The following is a 25232-nucleotide window of genomic DNA, read 5'->3' on the forward strand; positions in this document are numbered from 1 at the left end:
ACGTAATTTTGAATGGTTTCGCATATAACCTTACATGCTTAACAGCCCCATATTCACTTTCCCCATATAGTATCTAATTGTAATACTTATATACCAACACTACTTGATTCTCACAATTCATGTTAATTTTATTTGTATCTTAACTTTCTCCATAATTTTATACTTTGAATTATTTTATATATTAATTAATACAATTCTAATGAGATGAAGTCATGAAGAGAATCTAGATAACCCAAAAGAAAGAAAAAAACATAGTGATAATTTTATACTTTGATTTATAGGGTTTGAATCAAATACAAATTAAATTAACGTGCAAAACATGCAAATTAAGTAGTGTAGTTATATATATAACATAGAGTGATTATAGTGTACTGTATTTACAACATAGTGTAATTACATAATTACACTAATTGTGTATATAATTACGATATTTGGTTCTCACAGTTAGTACGTCAATTTAATTTGTACGTTAACTTTCCCATTGTTTTATATATTAATTAATAATACGTTTCTTATGAGATGAAGAGAAATTAAAAAAACTAGTTTTTAAGACCTGAGCTGCGACGAGACCGTTAGACCAAACAAAAATTAGACTAAAAACAGTGAATCACGCACACATATTAACTCACAAAAATTAGACCGAATCGTAACACATAAAGAATAATACCAAGTTGAAACGGTAAATAACGTAAAATGTAGAAAATAATAAACAAATCAAAACGATAAAGTAGCATAAGAAAGGAATTTAAAACTTTGAAAAAAAATTTTAAAAATGTAATAGTAATTGATATTTACATTTTTCTCGGTATATTAAAACAAAAATCTAAAAACACTCATAAATTTTAAAAGCAATAATAAGATATTTTATTGAGCAAAACTCCCTATATTAACTGTGATGTGAATCCTAACAAAATAGATGGAGCCCCCCCCCCCCCCCCCCCCCCTATATTTTTTACCTTTTCTATTGTTTGGTGAATTATGATCGGTGGCCCTATACTCCTATTTCTGTTTCCATTGCATGGCATGTGTCACTAACATGATGCATACATAAGTTCATAAGTTGCATATGATGCAAAAGAAATTGTACATTTCATGAGTAGTAAATTTAGTGAGTGATGAAGATTTTAGTTTTTAATATACATATAATATACGGAATTAATATTTAAATTTTGCTTTTTTTTTTCTTTCATATTCCTCATCATCTTTTAGATTTTTTATTTAAGATCCCAATAAATCCAAATCAAATCAACCAAAAATTTCGTATGGTCTAGTTTAGTTCGGTTTTTGTTTTCCAACAGACTGATTTTGGTATAGAGAATTTAAAAACCCTTGGTAACAATATTATTCTTGGTCAAACTTATTAAAACAAAAATATTTACACCTAGTTATTGTTTTAATGATTTTTTTTAACGACTAAATATTAAACTCTAAGATAATTGAGCCGTTAGCTCTTATTCTACGTCCAAACCACCTTACCAATATAGGATAGCTTTTATTGAAATTTCATTGTCCAAAAGCAAAGAAATTTGTTACTGAAAAAGATACCATTGAAGATCCTATAGCTAAATCGGTAGAGTGTAGTTGGGCATGGGGCCAATCAAAGGCTTATTGTTTAATGAGAGCAGTAAATACATGGTACATGTGATGAGACGATAAAGACAGCATTTACTTCTATCCTTACAGACTATAAATAAATGTAAAAATAAATGAAATGTTTGCTAAAGTTACCTAATTAGCTCCATGTTCCCTTCAAAACATTATATCAAAGAGTTATTATTGTTCCTTTAGTGTGAAAAGAGATGAACAATATTTCATTTCTAAATTCACTCCCTAAATTTTCTATTATTTCATATCCATGAATACATCAAATGAAATGTTTTCTTTTTTATTTTATTATGAAAAGGAGGTGATATTACTAATATAACAAGTTGAAAGGGTGCAAGTAAAAAAAGAGAGAAGACAGGATTACATTTAGGCTATGCATTATGGGGTGACACAACTAGCGCCCCTACCACCTCACCCACACTTTAACGAAATTTCATCTGCCAAACCACAACACCGCCATCATCTTTGGGCGCCATGCCCTTAACGTCCTCTCACACGTAGGATGGGTGGGGTCCACTTCTCTCCACCAATCACGTGCAAAAACACACATTTCTTTCTTTTTCTTTTATTTAAAGATAGTTAAATCACAACGTGATAACGTGATAGTTAAATGGTGTGATCAGTTTGTTAAAGCTAGCCCACTGTCTGCGTGACATACACTCTTAATATACTGAAGCACGAATTTAAAAAAAAAACAAAAAGAAAGAAAATATCATAAGAAATTTATTGCCACATTTGGATCTTCAAAAAACTTGAAACTACTACTGAATAATCACATTTAATATCTACTTGCCTCATTTATTGACATAAGTGAAAATAAATTCTAAGATATATATACAACCATCCATCACCTTGCTTGCTTTCAAAACACCACAGAATAGGGGTCCAACTTGTAGTGACCAAAGCATAAATTAATCAGCCATGGATAAGCTTCAGTTTGCTGTGAAGGCGGACAATGGAAGAAAAGGTGACCCCTCTGTCGGTCCGGTTTACCGGAATCTTCTTTCGGAACATTCTTTCCCACCTATTGATTCTCATTTCAAGACTACATGGGATGTCTTTAGCTCTTCTGTTCAAAAGTATCCTAACAATAGGATGCTTGGATGGCGTGAGCTCGTAGATGGCAAGGTACGGATTTTATTTTCCTCCGTTAGCCGAATTTATCATCTGTTATAGTTATTGTTTTTTAATTTATCATTTATTTTTAATTTTGTTTGTTACTTATTATTCTACTGCTAGTTTAAATATTATGATATTTATTAACGTTTTATTATTATTATTAGTTTGGTTAGTTTTGTTATTATTCTTTTCATTGTAGATGTTTTCTAAGTTATTGATCTATACACAAAAATATTATTCACCGCTTTGATGTTTGTTTTATTGAAGGTATGCTGTTTATTTGTATTGTCTTTCAGTGGGGCCCATACGTTTGGAAAACTTACAAGGCTATATATGAGGAGGTTTTGCATGTTGCATATGCTATTAGAGCTTCTGGGCTCCAACCTGTAAGCATATAGCTTCATGTATACATACTAGGTGTCAGTGTCGTTTTCCGGCAAATCCCTTCTGGCCATCCTTCTCGGCTTCTCATGTTGCTTCCTTTAATGGCGAAACCAGGACTTTTTTATTCGGAGGCTAACAGTCTCATATATGTTTAAAAAAAAACTAAAAGTTTATACATATTAAATGGAAAAATTTTGGAGACCAGAGGTCAATGGACCCTCTTGACCCTCTTCTATTCTGTCCTCACCTCCCACGTGAAAATGGACCATAAATGACCCTTGTAACACCCGCCTTTAATCCTAAATCCCCCTTACTGCTTCAATTTGGCTGCAAGGAGCTGAGGGTGGAGAAGAAGCGTGGCGCAAGTGCCATGGAGGCCTATAGAAGGTGGTCCATGAGAGGAAGGAGTTTTGAGTTTTTATTTTTTAAATTAAAAAAATCGTTGTCCAATCACAACTTGGACAACTCATTTTTAATCGTAGAAATTATCTTGAAAAAATGTCGTATATCATAACAATTTATTACACATGAAAATTATCAGACAACAAACCATATATGCATCACCAAAATATAAATATTTTATGTACATGTGATAGGGATGTAAAGTCGGAATTTATGGATCAAATTGCCCTCAGTGGATTGTAGCAATGGAGGTAAGTTTTCATCTACGTTAATTACATCATAAAGTTTATACATTTATAAAATACAAATATGTTCATGAGTAAAATGTGTTCTACATTTAAATCATATTCAAGATGTGACACCTATTCAATTATAATTGGTTTTGAATGCACTATCGCAATGGTTTGAAACTTTGAATACATCATTATATTTATACAGTTTGTTCATGTGTCAGGTTTTGACAACTTGAACACACTCTTTTCGGTTAGACACATTTTTATAATTGGTTTAAACTTTAAACGCATTGTTCTAACTAATTTAGACACATAAGTATTTATAAAAATATGTCTTTTTTTTAAACATATAGCAATACTAAAGTTAAGTTTCAAATAACAAAATTATCGGTTTTATAGTATAGAAAAATATAAATTTATAAAAATATGATGCAACTAAAATTAAAAAATAAATAAATTAACATCGACTTCTAGTTCTTTTCTTCACTTTGATTATTTTTAATCTCCTATTACCATCTTAATATTATATTTTGTGATGTAGGCTTGCAATGCGCAGAGCCTCATTTGTGTACCCCTATATGACACCTTAGGTAAATCACTTTTTTTTTTAAATAATTTTCAATAAGACTAACCTCTTGTAGATTAACCTTGTTTCCCTTTAATTAAACAGGGGCTGGGGCTGTAAATTTTATCTTGGAGCATGCTGAAGTTGATATTGTTTTTGTCCAAGATAAAAAAGTTAAACAAGTGAGAGCTTAATAAATAACTTCTTATTCATTTTATACCAGTAACTAATTTTTGAGTTGTTTTTACAGCTACTGGATCCAGATTGTACACATACCAGACGGCTAAAGGGTGAGAAATTTTACTATAATTTACTGCCTACTTCTTAGAAAAATAGTCAAAATCTTAAAAAGTGTAAGAAGTCATCATAACGTGACGTGTGTACTCAACGGCAAGGTAATTGCATTCGAGTAGTTACGTGAGCTCTTGACGATAAATACATGTTGTAACGAGGACGCACTATGTGTATGAATGATACATGCGTAATCAAAACTCAGTACAAAACAACAAAAAGAGCTGGACACTTGAACGCACTGTTATAAAGCTAGAACCAAGCAATGTTGTACTCACACAACATAAAAACATCAATTTAAATATATATATATATATATATATTGGAAATACTATGCTTGAATTAAAAAATGTACAAAATCCTTGATCTTGTAATAATATATATAGTATCCAATAATTTTTTATTATTGTGATTGCAGTGATTGTTTGTTTCACTTCAATGGAGGACAAGGAAAGGGAAATGGCGGATTCCATCGGAGTAAAATCGTTCTCATGGAATGACTTCCTTGATATGGTTTAACCTTCATCTTCAGTCTCTGCATATTATTCGACTAAACGCAAAAATTAGTGTTAGGACTATATTAATATTAATAATACTGGATAGTAGGTAATATTGTGTTTATGACCCGCCATTATGTTAAAACATTAACTGCATGAATGTTGAGCAGGGAAGCAAGAATCCATCAGAGCTGCAAACACCTGAACCGTCCGACATATGTACAATTATGTACACGAGTGGCACCAATGGAGATCCAAAAGGTGTTATCTTGACTCATGAAAATGCTACAACAAATATAAATGGGGTTGATCTTTTCATGGAACAGTTTGAGGACAAGGCACTTACTAAACCTTCTTCTTTGACTTTTATTGACTCTGGAACCAACTAACCGATATGTATAATCATAGATGACCGAGAATGATGTTTACCTATCCTTCCTGCCTCTCGCCCACATCCTCGATCGTATGATCGAAGAATACTATTTTCGCAAAGGCGCTTCTGTTGGCTTCTTCCACGGGGTAACATTCACATCTTCATTTGACAATTTGTATATTTGAAGCCTTTAACATGTTAACTATATGCTGGTTGTTACATTTTGAAGGACATAAATGCTATAAGAGATGATATAATGGAGCTAAAACCAACATTTTTAGCGGGAGTGCCTCGCGTTTTAGAACGAATTTATGAAGGTCTCAGGAACTTAGAATATATCATTTAGGTGTCCTATGTAATCAGTCAATATTTTTTACAGTTTTCTTGATGATTCTTTGGTTTTACAGGCGTGCTGAAAGGACTCGAAGAACTTAACCCAAGGAGAAGGAAAATATTTGACATTCTATACAACTAGTACTTAATCGCTTCACTTACATATTAATCATTCTTTTTTGTTTCTTGTGGATTTAATGTCTTTTATGATGCAAATTTTATGCAGCAAACTTAGATGGTTACAAGCTGGTTATAAGCAGAAAAATGCATCACCTTTTGCAGATATGCTGGCTTTCAGCAAGGTTCCTGTCTAGACTCAGAGACATTATATTCCTTATTATATTGTCACATTAAATTAAATATATTAAGATTAAATAGAAAATTTTGTTTGTTTAGATTAAGAACAAATTGGGTGGTCGGATTCGGCTTATAGTGTCTGGAGGAGCTCCATTAAGCCCGGAGGTGGAAGAGTTCTTGAGGGTCACGTCCTGCGCTTTTGTATTACAAGGCTATGGTAATTGCATCTTCATGTTATAATCTATACATAACACCATAGGTGACAATTTCCACACGTTTACTTATGAATGGGCCGATTTAGGCTGTGTTGCGTATAAAACGGGTCGAATGACTTTTTTTCACAGTTAGCCTCTCACTTATCATTTTTAAAGATTAGTCCCTTGATTTGGGTTGTGTTACCGTTTTGATCCATTACTTATAAACAGGGTTGACAGAAACTTGCGGTTTAGCGACGGTTGCATTTCCAGACCAAATGAGCATGGTTGGGACCGTTGGTTCGCCCTTTGTATACACTGAGCTACGTCTAGAGGAAGTTCCCGACATGGGCTATGACCCGTTGGCAGATCCGCCACGTGGCGAAATATGTATTAAGGGAAAAGCTCCTTTTGCAGGATACTACAAGAATCCAGAGTTGACCAATGCGGTGATGACAGATGGGTGGTTTCATACAGGTTAAAGCTGCTTTTTTTTTTTTAAATCTAGTTGGTTTAAATATTTGTTGCTTGTGTTGACAATTTGAGATTTAAATATTTAATATGTTTATAATATGAATAATCAGGTGACATTGGAGAGATGTTACCAAATGGAACATTGAAAATAATTGACAGGAAGAAACATCTTATTAAACTGTCACAAGGAGAGTATGTTGCACTTGAGCATTTGGAGAAACTTTATCTCATTACTCCCATTGTTGAAGATGTAATTACCATTCTACCGGTCAAAATGGGTTCTGATCAAAATGTTTTTTTTATACGAGTCCAATTGACCCGAAACATATCTTTATAATTAGCTGGTGTGTCAAACATGATTAACTTCTTCGGGTTACTGATGATTATATATTATGTGGTTAGATTTGGGTATACGGAGATAGTTTCAAGAAATCGCTGGTGGCGGTGGTGGTAGTGAACCGTGATCATGCAGAAAAATGGGCGCATCAAAATGGGTATAAGACTAACTTCTCTGAGCTATGTAAGTTGACTCAGCTACAGGACTATGCTATCTCTGAACTCAAATCTACTGCAGAAAGAAACAAGGTACTGCCCTGCTTACAGTTTTTACATTTTCTAATAAAGATTTGAGTGTTTAAACTGTCGTTTTGTTTTTTGTGAAACTAGTTGAGAGGTTTTGAAACAATCAAGGGTGTGATCATTGAAGCCGAAACATTTGAAGGGGATAAGGGCTTTCTGACACCAACAATGAAGAAGAAAAGAGAGAGATTGTTTAACTATTACAAGGTAAAATCAAAACCTAATGCATATTCGTTTGACACGTTCAATACATAACCAATTTTAAATAAAGAACTGTAAGAACCGCATAGTGAGAAAGAGAAAGTAATTGCATACTGTCTCGTATATCACATTCAAAATATTAAATTCAAGTGCATTATCATAGTTCTCTGCATAAATTTAATTATGTATTAACCAGTATAAAACTATAAATTCAATTTTATATGGTTTAATTTTGCAGGTTCAAATTGAGGAAGTTTACAGGAATTTAGGCGGAAACAAATCCTAAACTATCATGTCCAACGTTGTCTTGATATATTTCTTTTGTAGCAATCATATGTAAGGTCTTTTAGAAAAGTATGTTCTATGATACTACGCTGTGGTTAAAACTTACAAGAACAGATACTACGTTGATCACTTTTCAATACAGAGATAATGATCGAGTAAGTCAAATATGTTAGAAATGTGACACTTTAGCATCTACTTAAAACGAAATAAAATGGATTAAATTGAGAACCGGTATTTGTAATTTTGTATTCATGTTTAAAACAATGACGAAAGCTATATTAGTAAAATGATAATCATTTTTTAAGATAAAAATCTAAACAAAGTTAAGCATTTTAGATACAAGTTGAACAATTTGAAAAGGAAAACCAGATTTCGGCTTCTAGGTTACCCACAAACGACCAAAAACAATGAACATCTACTTGACTGATACAACTTTAAATCTAAGATTCATAATGAGTAGCTATGACATTTATCCCCAAACAAACAGAACATAGTTTTAGCACCTAGTCCAGCATAAAAAAAATAAAAAAATAAAAAAAAAACACAGAAAAATTGCTATACTTACCTTAAACGTGCTCGGTTTTCCCCTATTCAGCCAAACTCCATCTGGTCCTTTATCCTTGACTATAGGGCTTGTTTTTCAGGGTATAGCAAGCAGGCCACTGCGCCATGGGACCAATGATTGAATCAGGTCAATGCAAATCAGCTCATATGCTTATAAAATTTGATGATTAAGTCAACTCACCAGTGTTGATACACATGATTTAATATCTATTGTATGCATTCCCGTAGCTTTCATGCCTTTGGCTTTGAAAGTCGCCATAACTCTCATACGATCTCGATGAAGGATAATTATCAATATTTGGATAACTTACCCTTGCATCCGCTGGCATATTGCCACCACCATAAGGATTCCCAGCAGGATTTACATATTCAGATTGTTTATAATCATAACCACCAAATCCTGAAGCCGCCATATGCCGCATCTCACTTTGTTGCCGCCTTTGAGCATCCACTTGAAGAAACTCTTCCCACTGCTTTGCATGCATTGATCGCATCATACCAAATCTCGTCATGTAATTTTCTCTCATTTCTCTTACAGTCTAAAATACACAAAACATGTGACAAAGCTTTTATAAAAATTTGGCAATTGTTGAAAAAAACTTATGGGCTTTTGCTGAATTTGCACGCAAATCCCTGGAAATTTCAAAACTTACAAAAAGATCCTTATGTTTACATGACTAAAATCGGTGTTCATTCATCTATGTTCAATCATGTTCATTCGTTTACATTCACGCATCATTCGTTCATACTATTAACAAACATATACGAACACACTCTTCTTAACGAACGAACACGGACAACTGAACAAAAAAAACCCGTTCGTTTAATTGTTCAAATTCGATCGCTTGTTCGGTCAATACTGAACGAACGAATGAGAGCATGCCCCTTTCGTATCGGTTTATTTACAAGCGTAGTTTTCACAAAGAATGCCTATGAAATTATTACAAATATATATGCGCGCACACGCACAAAATTAAATTATATTTACCTCACGATGCCTGTTGTTTTCTTCATCTTCTTCCTTATCTCGAATTTTTGCGATCTCCATTGCATTTCTGTTATATTCCAAATGTAATTCCTCTAATGCTTGTGGGAAAGTAGAATAGTCTCCTTTACTGCTGGATTGCAAATCGGGTCCACGCTTGTCAGCATCCCATGCTTTACTTCTGTGACCATCATATGAACCATGTGCACCACCACTGTAAGGAGGGTGGGCAGGAGAGTTTGAATGTGTTGACCGAGCTCGGGCACCATCATTCCCATAAGCTTCACCAAATGAAGAGTGCGTTAAACAATTCAATTCAACAAGTCTGGATATGCGTTCAGTAATAACATCCAAGTCAAGACCCACCCAGAAATTTACTTCAGAATCCAACACATTATTCTTGAGCATAACAACTTACCTCTTGCTGCAAATCACAGCAATAAACAACATTGTTCTATAGCACGAGACATTTCTTAAACTACAAGCATGCAGTCCCTACCTTTTGGGGACCCTCTTGGTAACTTCTGCAAATCTTCACACGTAAACCTCAGGTTATAACGTGAAGAATTTCTAGTGCTAGGATTAGACCTTTGAGAATCAGACCGACCCATTCTGGAGCTAACCAGACTTCTGCCTTCTGGTGACCTGGATCTAGTCATATTTGAGCTGGAACCAACTTTTTTGTCACCCTCATTTTTAATTTTGTGAACAGCATCTACACCTTTGGCTAAGGTCAGCCTATCTTTTCCACTAACAATTATAAATTTTTCCTCGACTTTGACTTTGCACCCAATATCTTTTTCAATTTTGCGTACAACACTTTCAGGAAAGAGCGCTTTAACTTGAGGATCTCTTGCAGGAACCCGTTCAAAGAAATCTTGAGATTTGCGATTAGCTCCAAGAGTTGATGGACAACCCTGCGATGATCAAGAAAATAAAAGCAAAATTGAAGATGAAACAATAACCCAAATCAATTGTAAAGATTATGATATTCATGGTTTCATACCTGAGTAAAGTGACCAGATTCTCCACATATTTTACATATCATTTCTTCTTCTTTTTGTTTTTTCCAATTCCTCTCAGTAGCTTTAGACTTTGCCTCCCAAAACTTAGCATCCCGACTAGTAAAATCAGTGGGAACAGCATTTGGGTCCAGGGCTTCCTCTTCTTCATCTGAACCGGCATGAGACCGTTTATTTGTTTTTGTGGTGTCGGGTGGACCAGTTGTATTAGCTCTTGAAGGACCAGTGTATTCTTTGTAAAGTTGACTGAAATCATCATCGTCATCAATGTCTAAATCTTCTCTATTAGCCATCTTTCAATTCTCAAAAAATTATTGGTCCCTGATAAGCACACATGTCATCAATATCACATCATTAATATTAACAACAAACAAGTTAGTATGAGAGTTTATAGAACTCAATATTGTAAGGATAACAAAGATTCGTAAGAAATACATGGCAATGCGTATATGCACGCCCCCAGGCACAACAATTATCGACGCCAGCTACTCGGTTACATCAATAATTCAATTCATTAAAAAAAACAGTAAAAAGCCGTATCATGACACGAAAAATAAAGCGTGAAACAAAAGATTGGTGTATGGGACAATTAAAGTAGTGCACTAGTTCACTTACATACGTATAAGCATTTCCAGTCAGATTGCGACATCATGCTAGGGAAACACAAACCTAGAAAATTAAAGAACTACTTGCATTATTACTTATAAGCAACACAAGAATCACCAAAACACTACATTCAGCTCCTGAAACCTTTCACCCACAAAACAGCAATATTTCTATCACTCAAGCAAGCATGCCTGCGCTATTGGATGTTTAATCTCCTGATGATTATGTTAATTCGTGGGCTGCTTATCTTAAACTTATTATTTTATGTTGGGCCAAGTGTTGTAGTGGGCCTAGACTTGTTATTAAGCCCGTGTGTCGTTTAAAGTTAAAACACGCATCCGATTGTTGAACAACCATGGAACAGTTAACACCGTTCTCAACAAGTATATGTATTGTGTCGATGCAAAACATTAAGTCATCTACCGATCTTGTTGTTTGATCATATCAATTCCTGTTAAGATGCGCGCCTGTAATAATATATCACGACAAGCATACAAATAGACCTAAACACCTAACCTACTAATAAAGCTACAGTTCCAGCAATTTCACACATAAAACTTCATTGCAATTTATAGATAATAGCATATAAGAAAATGACTAGTGAATTAAAAACTAAGTAATTAGCCCTAATGCAGAAAAGTAAAAAACAAAACTATATATTACAACTTAATTAGTGAGTAACATAAAGAAACAGGCAGTATGCATTCATGCATTGTATGCTATAATCCAAATTAAAGAATTTAACAATAATCATCATCATCGTGTCACCAAAGCTCGATCCACTGTAATTAATTAATGCACAGACTTCATAAAATATGTACAAAAATCAGGATTAAATTCAAAGAAACAGTTTTGCGTACATCAAAGCCCTAAAAATCGAGTTTATAATCTGAAAAAACGGAAATATATGACATCGTACGATAAGTTACCGGAAGATAAGAACAGGAGCGGTTACAGCAACAAATAGCAGAGTAGGTAGGGTTCGTTAACCAGAGAACCTACCCATGGTGTGGTAGAAATATATCGGGTGCGGACGGCTCGGCTTGGTTCGGCTTGGTTTGATTAAAGGCGATACCCGAAGCCGTAACTAAACACATATAATTGTTAGGTTTCGGTTAATCGGTTAGGTTCGATTAATTAACCGCTAAACCTAACATTTTAACACGGACTAAATTTTTGTTGTTAAGAATTTTACTAAAAACAAAATCATAAATATTATAAACAATTAGATTATGCATATTAGTTTCAAAATATACATAAATGATTACCTATGAACTTGGTTTTAAGTTTTAACAGATGAATCGCTAACTGTCAAAGTCACTGTATAAGAGAATGAATGTAATTTAAAGGCCCTGAAAAGAACTAATATACGCTACCAATGGAATGAAATATCCAAGATCAAGAATACAATGGTGAAAGAAAGCTGGATAAATATTATTTTGAAGTATTGGAACATAATATTGTTAGAAGAAGATGATTGTTATGGATAAAAGTATTGGCTAATCGGTTCGGTTTGGTTAGTTTCAACTATTAGAAAATGTTGACCAAAACCGAATTGAAAAATTTGTTATTCAAAAAATAAACCGTCGGTTGAAGCTTCGATTCACTTTTTTGGTTAAATAAGTTTCAATTCAGTTAAATCGGTTTTATGCTCACCCATAAGAAATATATTATGATAAATGATAATATGCACCAAAAAGCCCTTTAAGTGTTAGGGCTCATGCTTTGGCGACCTTCTTACTTTTTTTTTACTATTTTCCAGTGTTGGTTTTTACGTATAAACAATGTTAAATTACAATCAAAATGGGGTGTTGTGAAATTTACAAATTTTATAATAACCTGAGATGGCTTTTTCACATATCTTTGGTAACAGTGATTGAAATTACCCTAAATACTTGAGTAAGCATTTATAGACGAGATGCCAACAATCCATATTGATTTGCTTAAGCCCATAACAATCACGCTTTGCATAATTCTCTCTCACTAAATGACCTTTGGCATATAGGTACCCAAGTTGTTGGCTAAGGTTTTTTGTTTTTAAACAGTGAGAGTTCAAGTTTCATGGTTTAAAAAAAATGTATAATATATTTGATTCATTTGAATAATAGTTAAACCAATTGAATCTACTCATCATTTTTAATTGTAAATGAACAACATTTAAGATGCTTTAATGACGATGAAAATTCTATTATAATATCTAATATATTTCAGCAGTTACAACGAATTGTAACTTAAGTCGCTCTACTCAAGTTGAAGAAATTATATATATATATATATACAATTTGCAACTTTCTATTGCATAAGAGGTTGTACATTGTGAAGTGAAAATTGTACGCTGCTATTAGAGTTGTACGCTTTGCTCTATCCTGTTTTCTCTGACCAAACGCTTGGCTCCGATCACCAATCGGCATGACCTACCACGGTCATCCATGGTATTGATTTCTATTGTTGTCGGGTTCCGTTTCAATCTTCCATGGACCTAGATTTCTGAATCCTAGGCGACGAGACGGTGGTGTGGTGGTGGTCTGGTCGGCGACAAGTTTTTTGGCAGTGAAGGTTGCAATCTACGGCAGAGCCTGTGACCATCGTTTGTTGCTGCTCATACGATGTAAAACCTCTCTTATTTTTCCCGCCGACTTTAGATGTTTGCGCTGATGGTGGCTCTTGCGATACTTGTTGCAGCTTGACGACCATCAACCATAATAAAACATCTAATGCATATGTGGGTGGTTAATGTGTTTTGAGGCGTCCTTACATCATGGGTACGTGGTTGATGTAGCAGGATGCTTACATCAATTAGCTCACTTAATTCTTCTAGCATCAGCTTAAGATAATATTTAATTAGTTATTCGTTTATTTGTTCCATAACAATAGTTGTTCGTTAAGAGTTGTGCCTTGATTTAATTGATATTCGTTTGCCCAATTTGTGTTTGGTGATTTTTGTTTTTGACAATTTGACCCTAATAACTAATTTCAGTTTGATAGACATTCTTTTCTGATCAAATGGCTTTTTGATTTGGGATTATTCATCAAGCAAAAACATGTCCCCTTTTGATTACTACTTGCAATATGTTAGAAAACACTAATTACTCATAAGTATTGAAAATCACAAAGTTTCATAAGCTTCCATAGACGAGATAAAGTAATGTAGGACTCCCCTTTGGTGTTAGGATTCATGACCTCACACTTTAGTTATTAATTTGAATATTTTTTTTACCAGAATCATGGCATAATGGTTGTCACAATGACTTTGAATTTGTTCTAACGAGTAATACAAAATTGATTGGATTCGGTTGTCAATATGAAACAAACACCACTTCATTACAACTCTGAATAAATTCGTTTATGGTTGTAATGATGATTCGCACTTTGGTGTGGCGACTTATGTAGTAGCCATGGTGTGGACCTAAGCCGATCGTGATTATACCTTTTGGGATTCGTGTTATGGCTATGATGATACTTTCTTTTTGGCGTAGCAACGTATGATATCGTACTGAGCCTTGAGTTGACAATTTTATTTTAAAATTATTACGGTCCCACCACAATACGCGTGGGTCAAAATACTATGGTTTTTTGACGGTTTCACCCCGCAGAATCGCACGGGGTCGAAAATTCTAGTTGGGCTTAACAATAACCAACAAGTAACAAAAATTTATTGATATAGAGCGTCATAATCAATTTCTCTCACTAAACGCACCAACTCACCAAGTGGGCCTTTAGTAGTAACCCACACCAACCAAAAAATCCATCAATCAATGGTAACTTGCATCAATAGTAACTCATGAGCGATCGAATCAGTAAAACATTCTACGTCTCAATAGCAGCCCATGCGTCACAACTTAATAGTAACCAAGCCGACCCAGCCACACATCATCAACAAGTTACGGTTGTTGACTCCGAATCAATAGTTTGTGCTACTAAGTGCCATCAATAGTAACTTATCAACACCAAGTAATTATCAGTTGTGACAGCAAACCTATAAATCACATCAACAATAACCCATGCCCAACAATAACTTGTCACTGATAACCACGTCTTGGCAACACCATATGGCCGATCCAAGACGGCCCAAAATTATTTTTTTCCTACTTATACACATAACATATATAAATTAATTAAAAATTTTACTAATGTATACCTATTATACAACAATTAACACACACACACATATATTATATATTCCTTATTATTCTAGGAGGGCCCAAATTTGCATTTCCCTGCTATACACATGACCTTTAAAATCTACAAACCGGCCTTATCACAATAACTTCTTACAACTCAGTAGCAACTCACGTGCCACAACTCATTAATAACATGACCGACCTAACGACTCGTCAACAAGAAGTTACTAACACTGAAGCCGAACTAACATTCGAAAACATAAACGTGACTCATGATTCAGGAAATCAAAGCATTTAGCAAGTTAGTCCAAGGGTCAAGTGAACACTTCAACTTCCCCTTTACAAACAACTCGTGCTAATCAAAACCAGAATAAAACCGAACGCCAGAATCACTCAACGCCGTAGTCAAACCCAAACATTCTAATAATAATATAATACAAATATACAATTATCAAATCCATCGTTAGGGTTTCATCATTGTATCAATGGATCAACACAGCAATTCTGCTTGGTCCTACGACAACTCCGGTCCTCCGCCGTACCACCACGGCGGCGGATTCTTTAATAACCACCGGAGATTCCAAAACAACTACCATGATGCTGGTGGTGAACCGAATGAGTCGTTTGGATACAACAATGGAACCGCATTCTCGGGTCGAAAGAGACAATTCTCTCACTCTGTTGTTAATGGTTCGTAATCTATGAACATACAGGAATTACCTAGGGTTTTGTTGCTCAATTGAATAAAGCTTGTTTAGTTGTCGTGCCCTAGCTTGAGCCTTGTATGGGAAGCTCGTTTAGGAATTAGACTCGATGAGTCTTGTGTATTTTTAATTTCATCCTTTTAACTTTTGAGCTCGTTTAGTTATTGACCCGAGTTTTGACTCGTTTAAGGTACTACACGAGCTCAAGCCGAGCATTGGCTCGCCTAAGGTTTTTTTTTTCAAAGTGTATAAAACTAATTAATAACATATACAAATTAATTAATTAATCAATAAGTAATAAGCGAGCAAAGCCCAGGCTTGAAAAACCAACTCACCAGCCGAGCTCAAGCTTTAGGAAAAGAGCTCGAAACGAGCCAAGCTCCAGCTCTTGTAAGTCAAAATGAGCATAGTCGAGCTCGGGCTCAGCTCATTTACACCCCAAGTTGATAGAGGTTCGCCTTTTGTTGCTAAAGTTTTTTTTTTCTTATCAGAATGCTCTGATACCAAGCTTTATGTTAGTGGTGTTCCAAGAGAAGTCACTGAAGAAGATGTAAGTTATTTACAGTTAACATCAAATTGTGGTCTTCTAGTTCGATGATAGTTGCATAGGGATATGATGATATATTCTTAGACAACTCATATATTTGTTACAATCTGCATCACCAGTGATCAGGATGACTTGTGTATATCTGCGAATTCCCCTCTTTACATACTTTTTTTTTTCAAGAGAAAAATAATAATTGTGTACTGCATAAAACTTGATATTTGAGTGACTTACATTGGAGCATTCCGTTACCCCTCGGAGCAGTAAATGCATCTTGGCATCACTCGTTCTCATGAATATTGTGTTTGTGTAATGAAATGCATTATTTAATTTTCTGTGTGCTATCATTTTCGTCAATGTTTATTCTATCATTATCACCATGTAATAGTAACTAGTGTGTTCTCATCATCAAAGTTTGCTTGTATCTTTATCAGATCCGTTCCTTATTTGGTAAGCATGGAACCATCGTTGAAGTTATTCTTTTCAAGCAGTTAAAAAATCTCCAACAGCAAGGTAAAGTATGCTTTTTACTATGATATGTTTTGACAAATAATCTCTGCTTTCCACAATAAGCTCCCCTCTCTTAGGTAAACGGCTAAAAGGGCAAATTTGTCATCTAAAATACATCAAAATTGCAAATTTGTCACTTACCTTCTAAAAGACCACTATTTTCCACTTAACAGAATTAAAAGGGCAAATTTGCTGCTCATCTTTGAAATTTTCTTACTTGACATCCGACCATACATTCTAACAGTTTTAACTGTATCTCCAGACTGTTGTTTTGTTAAATATGCAAACATGGAGGATGCTTCACAAGCTATAAAAGCATTAAATAATCAATATACTTTCCCTGGAGTAAGTTCAACTATGCTGGAGATTAAGACTGAACCTTTCCTTCAATTTTAGCTATAAAAATATTAATGTATTGTTCATATTATTTCAGAGAGCGCGCCCCATTGAAGTTAAATATGCCACAAAGAAACAAGAACGTCCAGGTCCAGGTAACTTCATATTATTGCATACTTCCCTCATATATTTAATATTATTTTTTCTTGGAATACTTAAAAAAAATTATGATTGACCAAGATGTTAACCTATTTTGGAACTTTACTCGCTAGAAATTTGTGGCATTTTGATTCTCATAATTTCTCTCTTTATCTGTATGATAGGGTTTCCAAAGACAAATAAAGTTTTCGTTGATTTCTTGAACAAGTATGCTTCAAAAACTGAGATTGCAGAAGTATGTTTCACAATAAACTTGTAATCGAAATAGTGTATGATCCAATTGCTTTATGATTGTTATATAAGCTATAATAACTTTCAGATATTTTCCCCTTATGGTTTTGTTGAAGATGTCTACATTATTTATGACGAGCAGAGGCGTTCCCGAGGTTAGTCATTTGCAGCAATTCGAAACTTTTAAATATTTCCCCTTTGCATATGCACACATGTCAATCCTTTTTGAATGACATTTATAAACGCATTATATGATGTTTTCTAATTGTTCATGTTGATGCTAAGGCTCAGGGTTCGTCACACTCTCTCATAACGTGATGGCAGCTGATGCAATTAATGGTCTAAATGGAAAATACGTGATGAATGTATGTCCCACATAATTATGCACTAGATAACAACTCTGATTAATGATATTTGTTTTTTACAATATCTTTTATTACATTTAGGGCTGTGAGCAGCCGTTGGTTGTCCGGTTTGCAGAACCTAAGAAGCCAAAATTTTGGGATAACAGGTGATTATTTAAACTAACCAGAATTAAAAGTTATTCTATAAAAGATTGATTTATCATAATTTTTTTATGCTGCAGATATCCACCGCTTTTTAATGACCCAGTGGCTCAAACCTCACTACCGAATAGTTCACAAATGGTTAGTGTCATCAGCTGTGCATGTTTACTTTCATGTTTATTGTCATAAAACAATAGTTGAGTGGAAAATACAACCTCAATTTATTTATAAAAAAAATTATATTCGTGTAGTCTTCAGTTTCTAGCACTTGTTCTGTGCCTACATGTATGGAAATGGAAGATCCACCTGATTGTGATTGGAGTGAGCATATATGTCCAGATGGCAATGCATATTACTATAATTGTGTAACATGTGAAAGCCTGGTAAGATTTTTCCACTTTTACACACTTTTCAGCCTTCTAAATGCCAATATAACTTATTATTATTATTGTTGTTGTTGTTGTTATTATCATTTAACTTTGGCCATCAGTGGGAGAAACCCGAGGAATACAGCTTCTATGAGCAACAACTTGAGAATTGGAACCAGCAGTCTAATCCTACATGGGTATCATGAATTTGCAAGATCCATGTAGTTTTCTTTTGTTGTTTGTATAAGTTTATATTATGCAAATTTGGGTGATGGGATGATGATATGGTTTGGTGTTGGATGTGATCATGATTTAAGGGGTGTTTTTGGACTGTTTCTTACAAAACAACTCACTCACAAATGATAATTAATCAAAACAAGTATCATTGTCTTAAATCCCAAACACCAAGTTTAGCTTGCTTAAGGTAGTATTATTATAGGATAACATGTGTTAAAACAAGTTTGGTGTGTGAGAGAAAGAATAATGTTTGGTATTGATATAATGGGAACTGGAAAATGGTACAATTTAAGAAGAATATGTTTGTTTTGCACATGCCTATTTGCCTGACTAAAAAGCTGCTGATTGGACATTCATTGAATGGAGACCGAATATGAGAGGACAAATGCAAGTAAAAGATCTTTTAGTGCCTAATGACACATGAACATCATGTTTTTGCTCTAAATGTACATTCACACCTACTGGTCCAGATCGTACCGGCAGCATGGCTCTACAATCAGGCTTATGTTTATGGCTTCAAGTCCTTTATTGTAGGGAGCATTTCTGAATCAACTTATTAGCTCAATTCGGTTTGATTTGGTTTCCAATTTCGGTTTTTACTACCTGATCAAAAATGGTTTCGGCTTGGAATGTGATTGGGTTGTTGTGGCACTTCGGTAGTTTTTGCATGCAAAACACCACCCGGTATGCATTTGGGTAGTTTTGAAACCCATGGTAAATGATTAGGTGGCATGCGGCTTTCTCAGTTTTAGCATACGTGATACGCCTCTAGTGCCCTAAACGGAAAGCAATTACGATCTCACATGGATTTGGGGGTTATAGCAACCGCACACAAAGAGATGTTGGTCATAGACAACGTTTTGTTTGTGGGTGAAAGAAGAATTATACGTTATTGAATGATAAATTTTAAGGATAAAAAGTAGACAAAGCTGTAACCGACTCAACTTTCAAACTACGGAGGTAAAATAACCTCCATCGATACAAAAAAAAAAAAAAAAAAAAAAAAAACATAAGATTCAACATACTAAAGATATAAACTGAAATCCAACCAGAAAGGTAAAAGGATATGTCACCATTCCCATTTACACACACGATTAAACAGAAGTTATAACTAAAGCTAGACTCATGAGGTATAGTATATAAAATAGTTAGCATTAACCATGCAGACTAGAGATAAAAGATGATGCATGGATGTTGATCGATCAGTTGTTATAACAAGGCAGCATATCTTGAAGAAGCCCTCCTTGTTCTACTTTTGGCACAATAGGCAGACTACCGATGGCGATGGTGGCGGCCGAGTTGGTGATGAGGTGATTAAAGGGGGGGAGTAAGTAGTGGTGGAGACCTATGTATAACTGGATGGCTGTGTTTGCCTTCATAGGTGGTAATAATGTAAGATGGATCACCCATACATCTTTCCACTCTCTTCTTCACATTGCATGATGCATTTGTGCACTTGTAATAACTCCTGCAAATCAATTATTCTAATTAGTTAAAACTAAACAAATAAGTAACTAAACAAACATATTCTAACTAAACCATATTGATTACCTAACCTGAAGAGGTAGGTCCCAGCAGAGCCCAGTTGGACCCGCAAGACTCACCTTGAAGAGAGACGTCTGCGCAGAAACCAACTGGATCCGCAGGACCCACCATGCTCAGAGACGTGACGTCCTTACGCGCAGTACGCAAGCTGTTCCCGCAGGAAATGACTCCCAATGGTGAAGTACTCTGCCTGTTCCCGCGGCTGCGGATACAAGCCATCAGGGAAGGCCACCCGCGCAGCAAGGCTACAAGCACAAGGCACTTAGCTCTCAATAATTCAGTTGTCACCTGAAGGAATGAGCAAAGCCGGGAACAATCCCGCACAAAGGCGGGAGGGGGAATACTCCCGCCCAAATAAGCCAGTCCGTACGATACGGGAAGATCTTTTACTGTACCTGACGAGGTATGGGCAAAAGATCTGACCAAAGATACGACAGCTCATTGACAACAGTATGGCGAGCAGCATGCTCTTGTACTGTATGTCACTATTAGCCGCTGCCTACTCACCAACTCCTGTCATACCACGTGCATAGCCGGCAGTTGGTGGAAAAGGAATAGTACACAGCAGGCCTGCTCACTGTCAGCCGCTGCCTACCCACCAACTACCAGCATGGCACGTGCGTAGGCCACAGTTGGTAGAACAAGAATACTATTCAGCCGGCTACACCTCCTTGGAAACCTACCTTCGGCTATAAATACCCCAAATGGTATGATCTTATCACATTATCATCATATACTATCTCGTATTACATATTATACCTGATATCTGCTCTAGCAATCTCTTAAAATACATTTATATTTAAAGAGCAATCTAGTCTGATTCTCACGCCGGAGGGTGGTCACAAGGAGGAACCCCCCCTTCTCAGTGACGAGCTCACGGTGTCTGTTTTGCAGGTTATCAGAAGAACCATCTTTGCCGGGTCTAACCCCTCGTGGGAAACATTACTTAACCCCCAGATTATCCGTAATCTGCCCCCGGGTCACTTAGTGTTTCTTCATTGGCGCCATCCGTGCATAAAAGCTATAACATTTCTTTTCAGTTTTTTCAAACTTCTGGAAAGATGGTTAAAGAAACTCCGGTAACCACAACCCCAGCTACTGGGGGGAATACCGGCTACACAGTCTTTACAAACACTACCCCGGTTACCCAAGCCGGGGCAAGTGAAGTAAATTTTACGAACACTACCCCAGTTACCCAAGCTGGGGCAAGTGCAGTAATCGCTCACTGGGATTCACCGATACCCAGTTAGAGAAACGAACAAGGCTCCCCCGCCAAACACTCGATGAAGTTAAGGCATGGGCGGAGGCACGTCAGAAGGAATTCCAAGCTGAGTTGGACGAACGCTTGCGTTCCGTCCAACAGGCTGACGAATTCGAAGAATACTTGGACGATGATTCGGAGGAATCCGATAGAGACGCAAACCCTCGTCATAAGGCGAAAGGGAAGCGTAAAGAAACGGACTCCCAACCGAGAAGGCGTTTTGGGGAAGCCTTCAAACCAAAAAACCCAGGTGGAAGCCCACGTGACTTCTCCAAAACATTTAGACCAACTGTTGCAAATGCCGGAACGTCCAAATTTGCAAGGGACATTGCGGAAGCAATTGCCCCAAAAAGTGCCAAACAAATGTCCAACATAGGCACATATGATGGTATATCTGACCCAGACGATCATTTGAACAGATTCATAGTGGGGGCAACCGTCAGTAGTTGGACGGAACCTACGTGGTGTTACATGTTCCAAATGACGCTTGTTGGGGCTGCTAGAGCGTGGTTCGATCGTCTACCGGTCCACCACATCTACGGTTGGGAAGACTTCCAGCAAAAGTTTAGTCAACACTTCAGCCAGCAAAGAAAGTATACCGAGAAACAATGGACAATCCTCAAATGCATTCGAGAGGAAGATGAATCTTTGCCAAACTTCATCACTCGCTTCAACTCAAAGAAGCTAAGTTTGGGTAATATTAGCGAAGATCTTGTTCGCGCTGCTTTCATCCAGGGCGCGAACGACCCAGAGCTCATCCGCACCTTAACGGGTAAAGATGGCATGCCATCCACATGGGATGCCATCATGACAGCAACAAAACGCTTTGCGGAAACGGAGAAGCAACTGGGTAGAGATCTCCCACAGAGCACAAACCTTTACACCCAGAAAACAAGAGAAGACAACGTCCTTACCGCCCGACTAAACAAAAAGCGGAAGCTAGGCATTTGGCAGTCAAGGGTAAACTTTGACACCTCATCCGGCTTGCAACATCGGTTAGGCGGAAGGGATAACGTACAGTCAAACAAGAACTCCAGATGGACGCCACTCACCAAAAGCGTCACCGAGATATTCGTCACTGAGGAGCTCCCATGGCCAAAGGCTCCAATAATCCGACATCGTCACAATGCTGATCTGAGCAAATACTGTGACTTTCACAGAACAAAAGGCCACAACACTGAAGAATGCATAGACGTAAAGGACATGGTCGAAGCATTTGTCAGAGATGGGACGCTCGCGCACCTCGTGGCGCAATGAACGCTGAGCAGGCTGATGCGTGTAGAACCCCAGTTGGGGAAAACACGAATAAAATTGCAGCTTCAATGTTGGAGACTACATACTGCGCAAACAACGAGATCCCGAACCAGGTGCATATCGGCTCGATGGCACTCCCATCCCAACAACATGGAAGGGAGCTCAATTACACAGTTTGCATGTAGATCAATTCCAAATTTGTAAAGTAAAGGCCAGAGCCACTTCTAATGGAAATGATTCTCCTTAGAACATTGACGCTGATGATTTTACATTTATACTTTTATGAACTTCCAACACGGATATGCCGGTTTTCACCGCATAATTGCGTGGAAAGTCGTTGCGTGGGAAGGCGGCAAAACCCGCATAAACCCAAAAAACGGCAAACCTTCACGCAGGTCAGTTGAAGGGTAAAGTTCAGTCATCCCATTAAATGAAAGTGCCGGTCTATCCGCATGAATCATGATAGAGGAAACTGAACACTAACCTATTAACAACCGCGCGTCGAACGGTTAATTTATTCAACACGGATATGCCGGTTTTCACCGCATAATTGCGTGGAAAGTCGTTACGTGGGGAAGGCGGCAAAACCCGCATAAACCCAAAAAACGGCAAACCTTCACGCAGGTCAGTTGAAGGGTAAAGTTCAGTCATCCCACTAAATGAAAGTGCCGGTCTATCCGCATGAATCATGATAGAGGAAACTGAACACTAACCTATTAACAACCGCGCGTCGAACGGTTATTCAACACGGATATGCCGGTTTTCACCGCATAATTGCGTGGAAAGTCGTTGCGTGGGGAAGGCGGCAAAACCCGCATAAACCCAAAAAACGGCAAACCTTCACGCAGGTCAGTTGAAGGGTAAAGTTCAGTCATCCCACTAAATGAAATTGCCGGTCTATCCGCATGAATCATGATAGAGGAAACTGAACACTTACCTATTAACAACCGCGCGTCGAACGGTTAATTTATTCAACACGGATATGCCGGTTTTCACCGCATAATTGCGTGGAAAGTCGTTGCGTGGGGAAGGCGGCAAAACCCGCATAAACCCAAAAAACGGCAAACCTTCACGCAGGTCAGATGTAGGTAAAGTTTAGCCATCCTACTAAGTGCAAGTGACGGTCCTACCCGCACAATCACGAAAGAGGAAGCAAAACTTCAACCTATTATCTACCACGTTCAAAGGTTAACTTATTCTAAACACTTGGAAAATTGCTAATTTAAACTAAAGTATGCAAGTCATATAACGTTTATAAAGCAAGGAATCCAGTGAAAATAGCGGTCTTACCCGCACAAAGATTTATATTTCATAATATTCATTACAAGAATGGCCGGGTAACTACCCGCCTACAAGAATATAAATCTATACAAGCTAAACCTATCCTAGCAGTGGGAAGGGATCTTCAGGATCAAGCTTCAGGGCCACTTCCACTTGGACCAGCACCATCAGTAGAGCGTGGTAGTTCAAGGAAAGCTTTAAGGATAGCTAGCCCATCATCAGCAGCAGCAACTTCGTTCACCTTCTCCACCACCGGATGCGGGAAGGCGGCATACTGATTCACTGCTTGGTCGTATACAGCTTCAGTATCCACATCAAATAAAGGGAAGTTGGAAGGCGGGATGCCTTTCTCAACGAACCCTAGACCAAGCAGGAAGCCGGCCTTTTCCCCATCTTCATGAGAAGCGTTGAGGGCTGCGCTCATAGCATCGTCATAAGACGTATCCGCGAAGACCCGATGCACAACCTACAAAATAGAAAATATACAAGTATCAAAACCTTTTCTATTTACAAAGAAAAGCGTGAAGACATGAAGCTAAACATACCTGAGACAACGCTTCTCGAAGAAGCCATTCCATGGCAACCAGAGCCTCCTGGAGGGCAGCTTGAGCTTCGTTACGGGCGCGTTCGGCTTCACTTTGGTTGAGGTTGGCAAGCAACACTTCTTTAGCCGCAGCCTCTTCGACGCCCTTTAGCTTCCGCTCAGTGTGGTCAAGCACCCCCCTCTGGTCCAAGATCTCTTGGAGCTTTTTGGCATCTTCCATCGCCAAGGCATCATGAGCCTGCTGGAGAGCCTCTAATTTGGCTTTAAGCTCCTCATTCTCCACGCGTAAAGGCTTAGCAACAGCTTCAGCCTTGGTGGCCCTCTCGGTTGCGTTCCTTGCAGTTTCCTTACCCAGCCGAAGCTGTTCGTTAACAGCTTGGGCAGCCTTGGAATGGGCCTCGAGCCGGGCCTGAACTTCAACCTCGAGGGCCTTGAAGGCCTTCTCCTTTTCCGCAGCCACTGCGGTAAGCCTTACGTTCTCCTTCCGGACAGCCCGCGCCCGAGCTACTTCTTGAAGGCGAGCTGCTTTTAACTTGTCGTTTTCACGACAAAGCAGCTCGACGCGCGGCTGCATCCGGGCCAGGAGAACCCGAAGCTCATTGGTTAGCCTACCCTCCTGGTA

The 25232-nt window shown here is 37.3% G+C and overlaps 3 protein-coding genes across 4 annotated transcripts; 2 read left to right on the top strand and 1 right to left on the bottom strand.

Annotated features, from left to right (window-relative positions):
* The first annotated feature begins 2484 nt into the window (after window positions 1–2484).
* Window positions 2485–7895, top strand: LOC143549092 (long chain acyl-CoA synthetase 1-like). Its single transcript, XM_077040087.1, has 18 exons — window positions 2485–2733; window positions 3021–3110; window positions 3705–3761; window positions 4285–4333; window positions 4414–4490; window positions 4559–4598; window positions 5018–5112; window positions 5267–5434; window positions 5505–5615; window positions 5699–5786; window positions 5877–5943; window positions 6029–6104; window positions 6199–6316; window positions 6525–6770; window positions 6878–7017; window positions 7170–7352; window positions 7434–7553; window positions 7786–7895. The coding sequence occupies exons 1-18, from the start codon at window positions 2527–2529 to the stop codon at window positions 7831–7833; spliced, it is 1980 nt and encodes a 659-aa protein (XP_076896202.1). The 5' UTR covers window positions 2485–2526; the 3' UTR covers window positions 7834–7895.
* Window positions 7896–8583: 688 nt separating this feature from the next.
* On the bottom strand, window positions 8584–11990 carry LOC143549093 (uncharacterized). 2 transcript variants are annotated; one of them, XM_077040088.1, is made up of 5 exons: window positions 11939–11990; window positions 10388–10696; window positions 9881–10298; window positions 9385–9662; window positions 8584–8935 (listed from the first exon to the last, which is right to left on the bottom strand). In XM_077040088.1, exons 2-5 carry the CDS (start codon window positions 10694–10696, stop codon window positions 8597–8599), a joined length of 1344 nt encoding a protein of 447 aa, XP_076896203.1. In that variant the 5' UTR covers window positions 11939–11990; the 3' UTR covers window positions 8584–8596. The 2 variants fall into 2 exon arrangements, with proteins under 2 accessions (XP_076896203.1, XP_076896204.1); XM_077040089.1 differs by lacking the exon at window positions 11939–11990 and having other exon boundaries at window positions 10388–10731.
* A 3608-nt stretch (window positions 11991–15598) lies between these two features.
* On the top strand, window positions 15599–18976 carry LOC143549094 (flowering time control protein FCA-like). The gene is made up of 12 exons (XM_077040090.1): window positions 15599–15820; window positions 16326–16384; window positions 16813–16891; window positions 17151–17233; window positions 17322–17379; window positions 17548–17618; window positions 17703–17769; window positions 17900–17979; window positions 18061–18125; window positions 18201–18261; window positions 18372–18503; window positions 18611–18976. The coding sequence occupies exons 1-12, from the start codon at window positions 15616–15618 to the stop codon at window positions 18692–18694; spliced, it is 1044 nt and encodes a 347-aa protein (XP_076896205.1). The 5' UTR covers window positions 15599–15615; the 3' UTR covers window positions 18695–18976.
* Window positions 18977–25232: the final 6256 nt, after the last annotated feature.

This window comes from Bidens hawaiensis, unplaced genomic scaffold (genome assembly GCF_021521415.1).
Source record: "Bidens hawaiensis isolate Kalapana, Puna unplaced genomic scaffold, B.hawaiensis_p1.1 tig00015443_1, whole genome shotgun sequence".
NCBI classification, from domain to species: Eukaryota; Viridiplantae; Streptophyta; class Magnoliopsida; order Asterales; family Asteraceae; genus Bidens; species Bidens hawaiensis.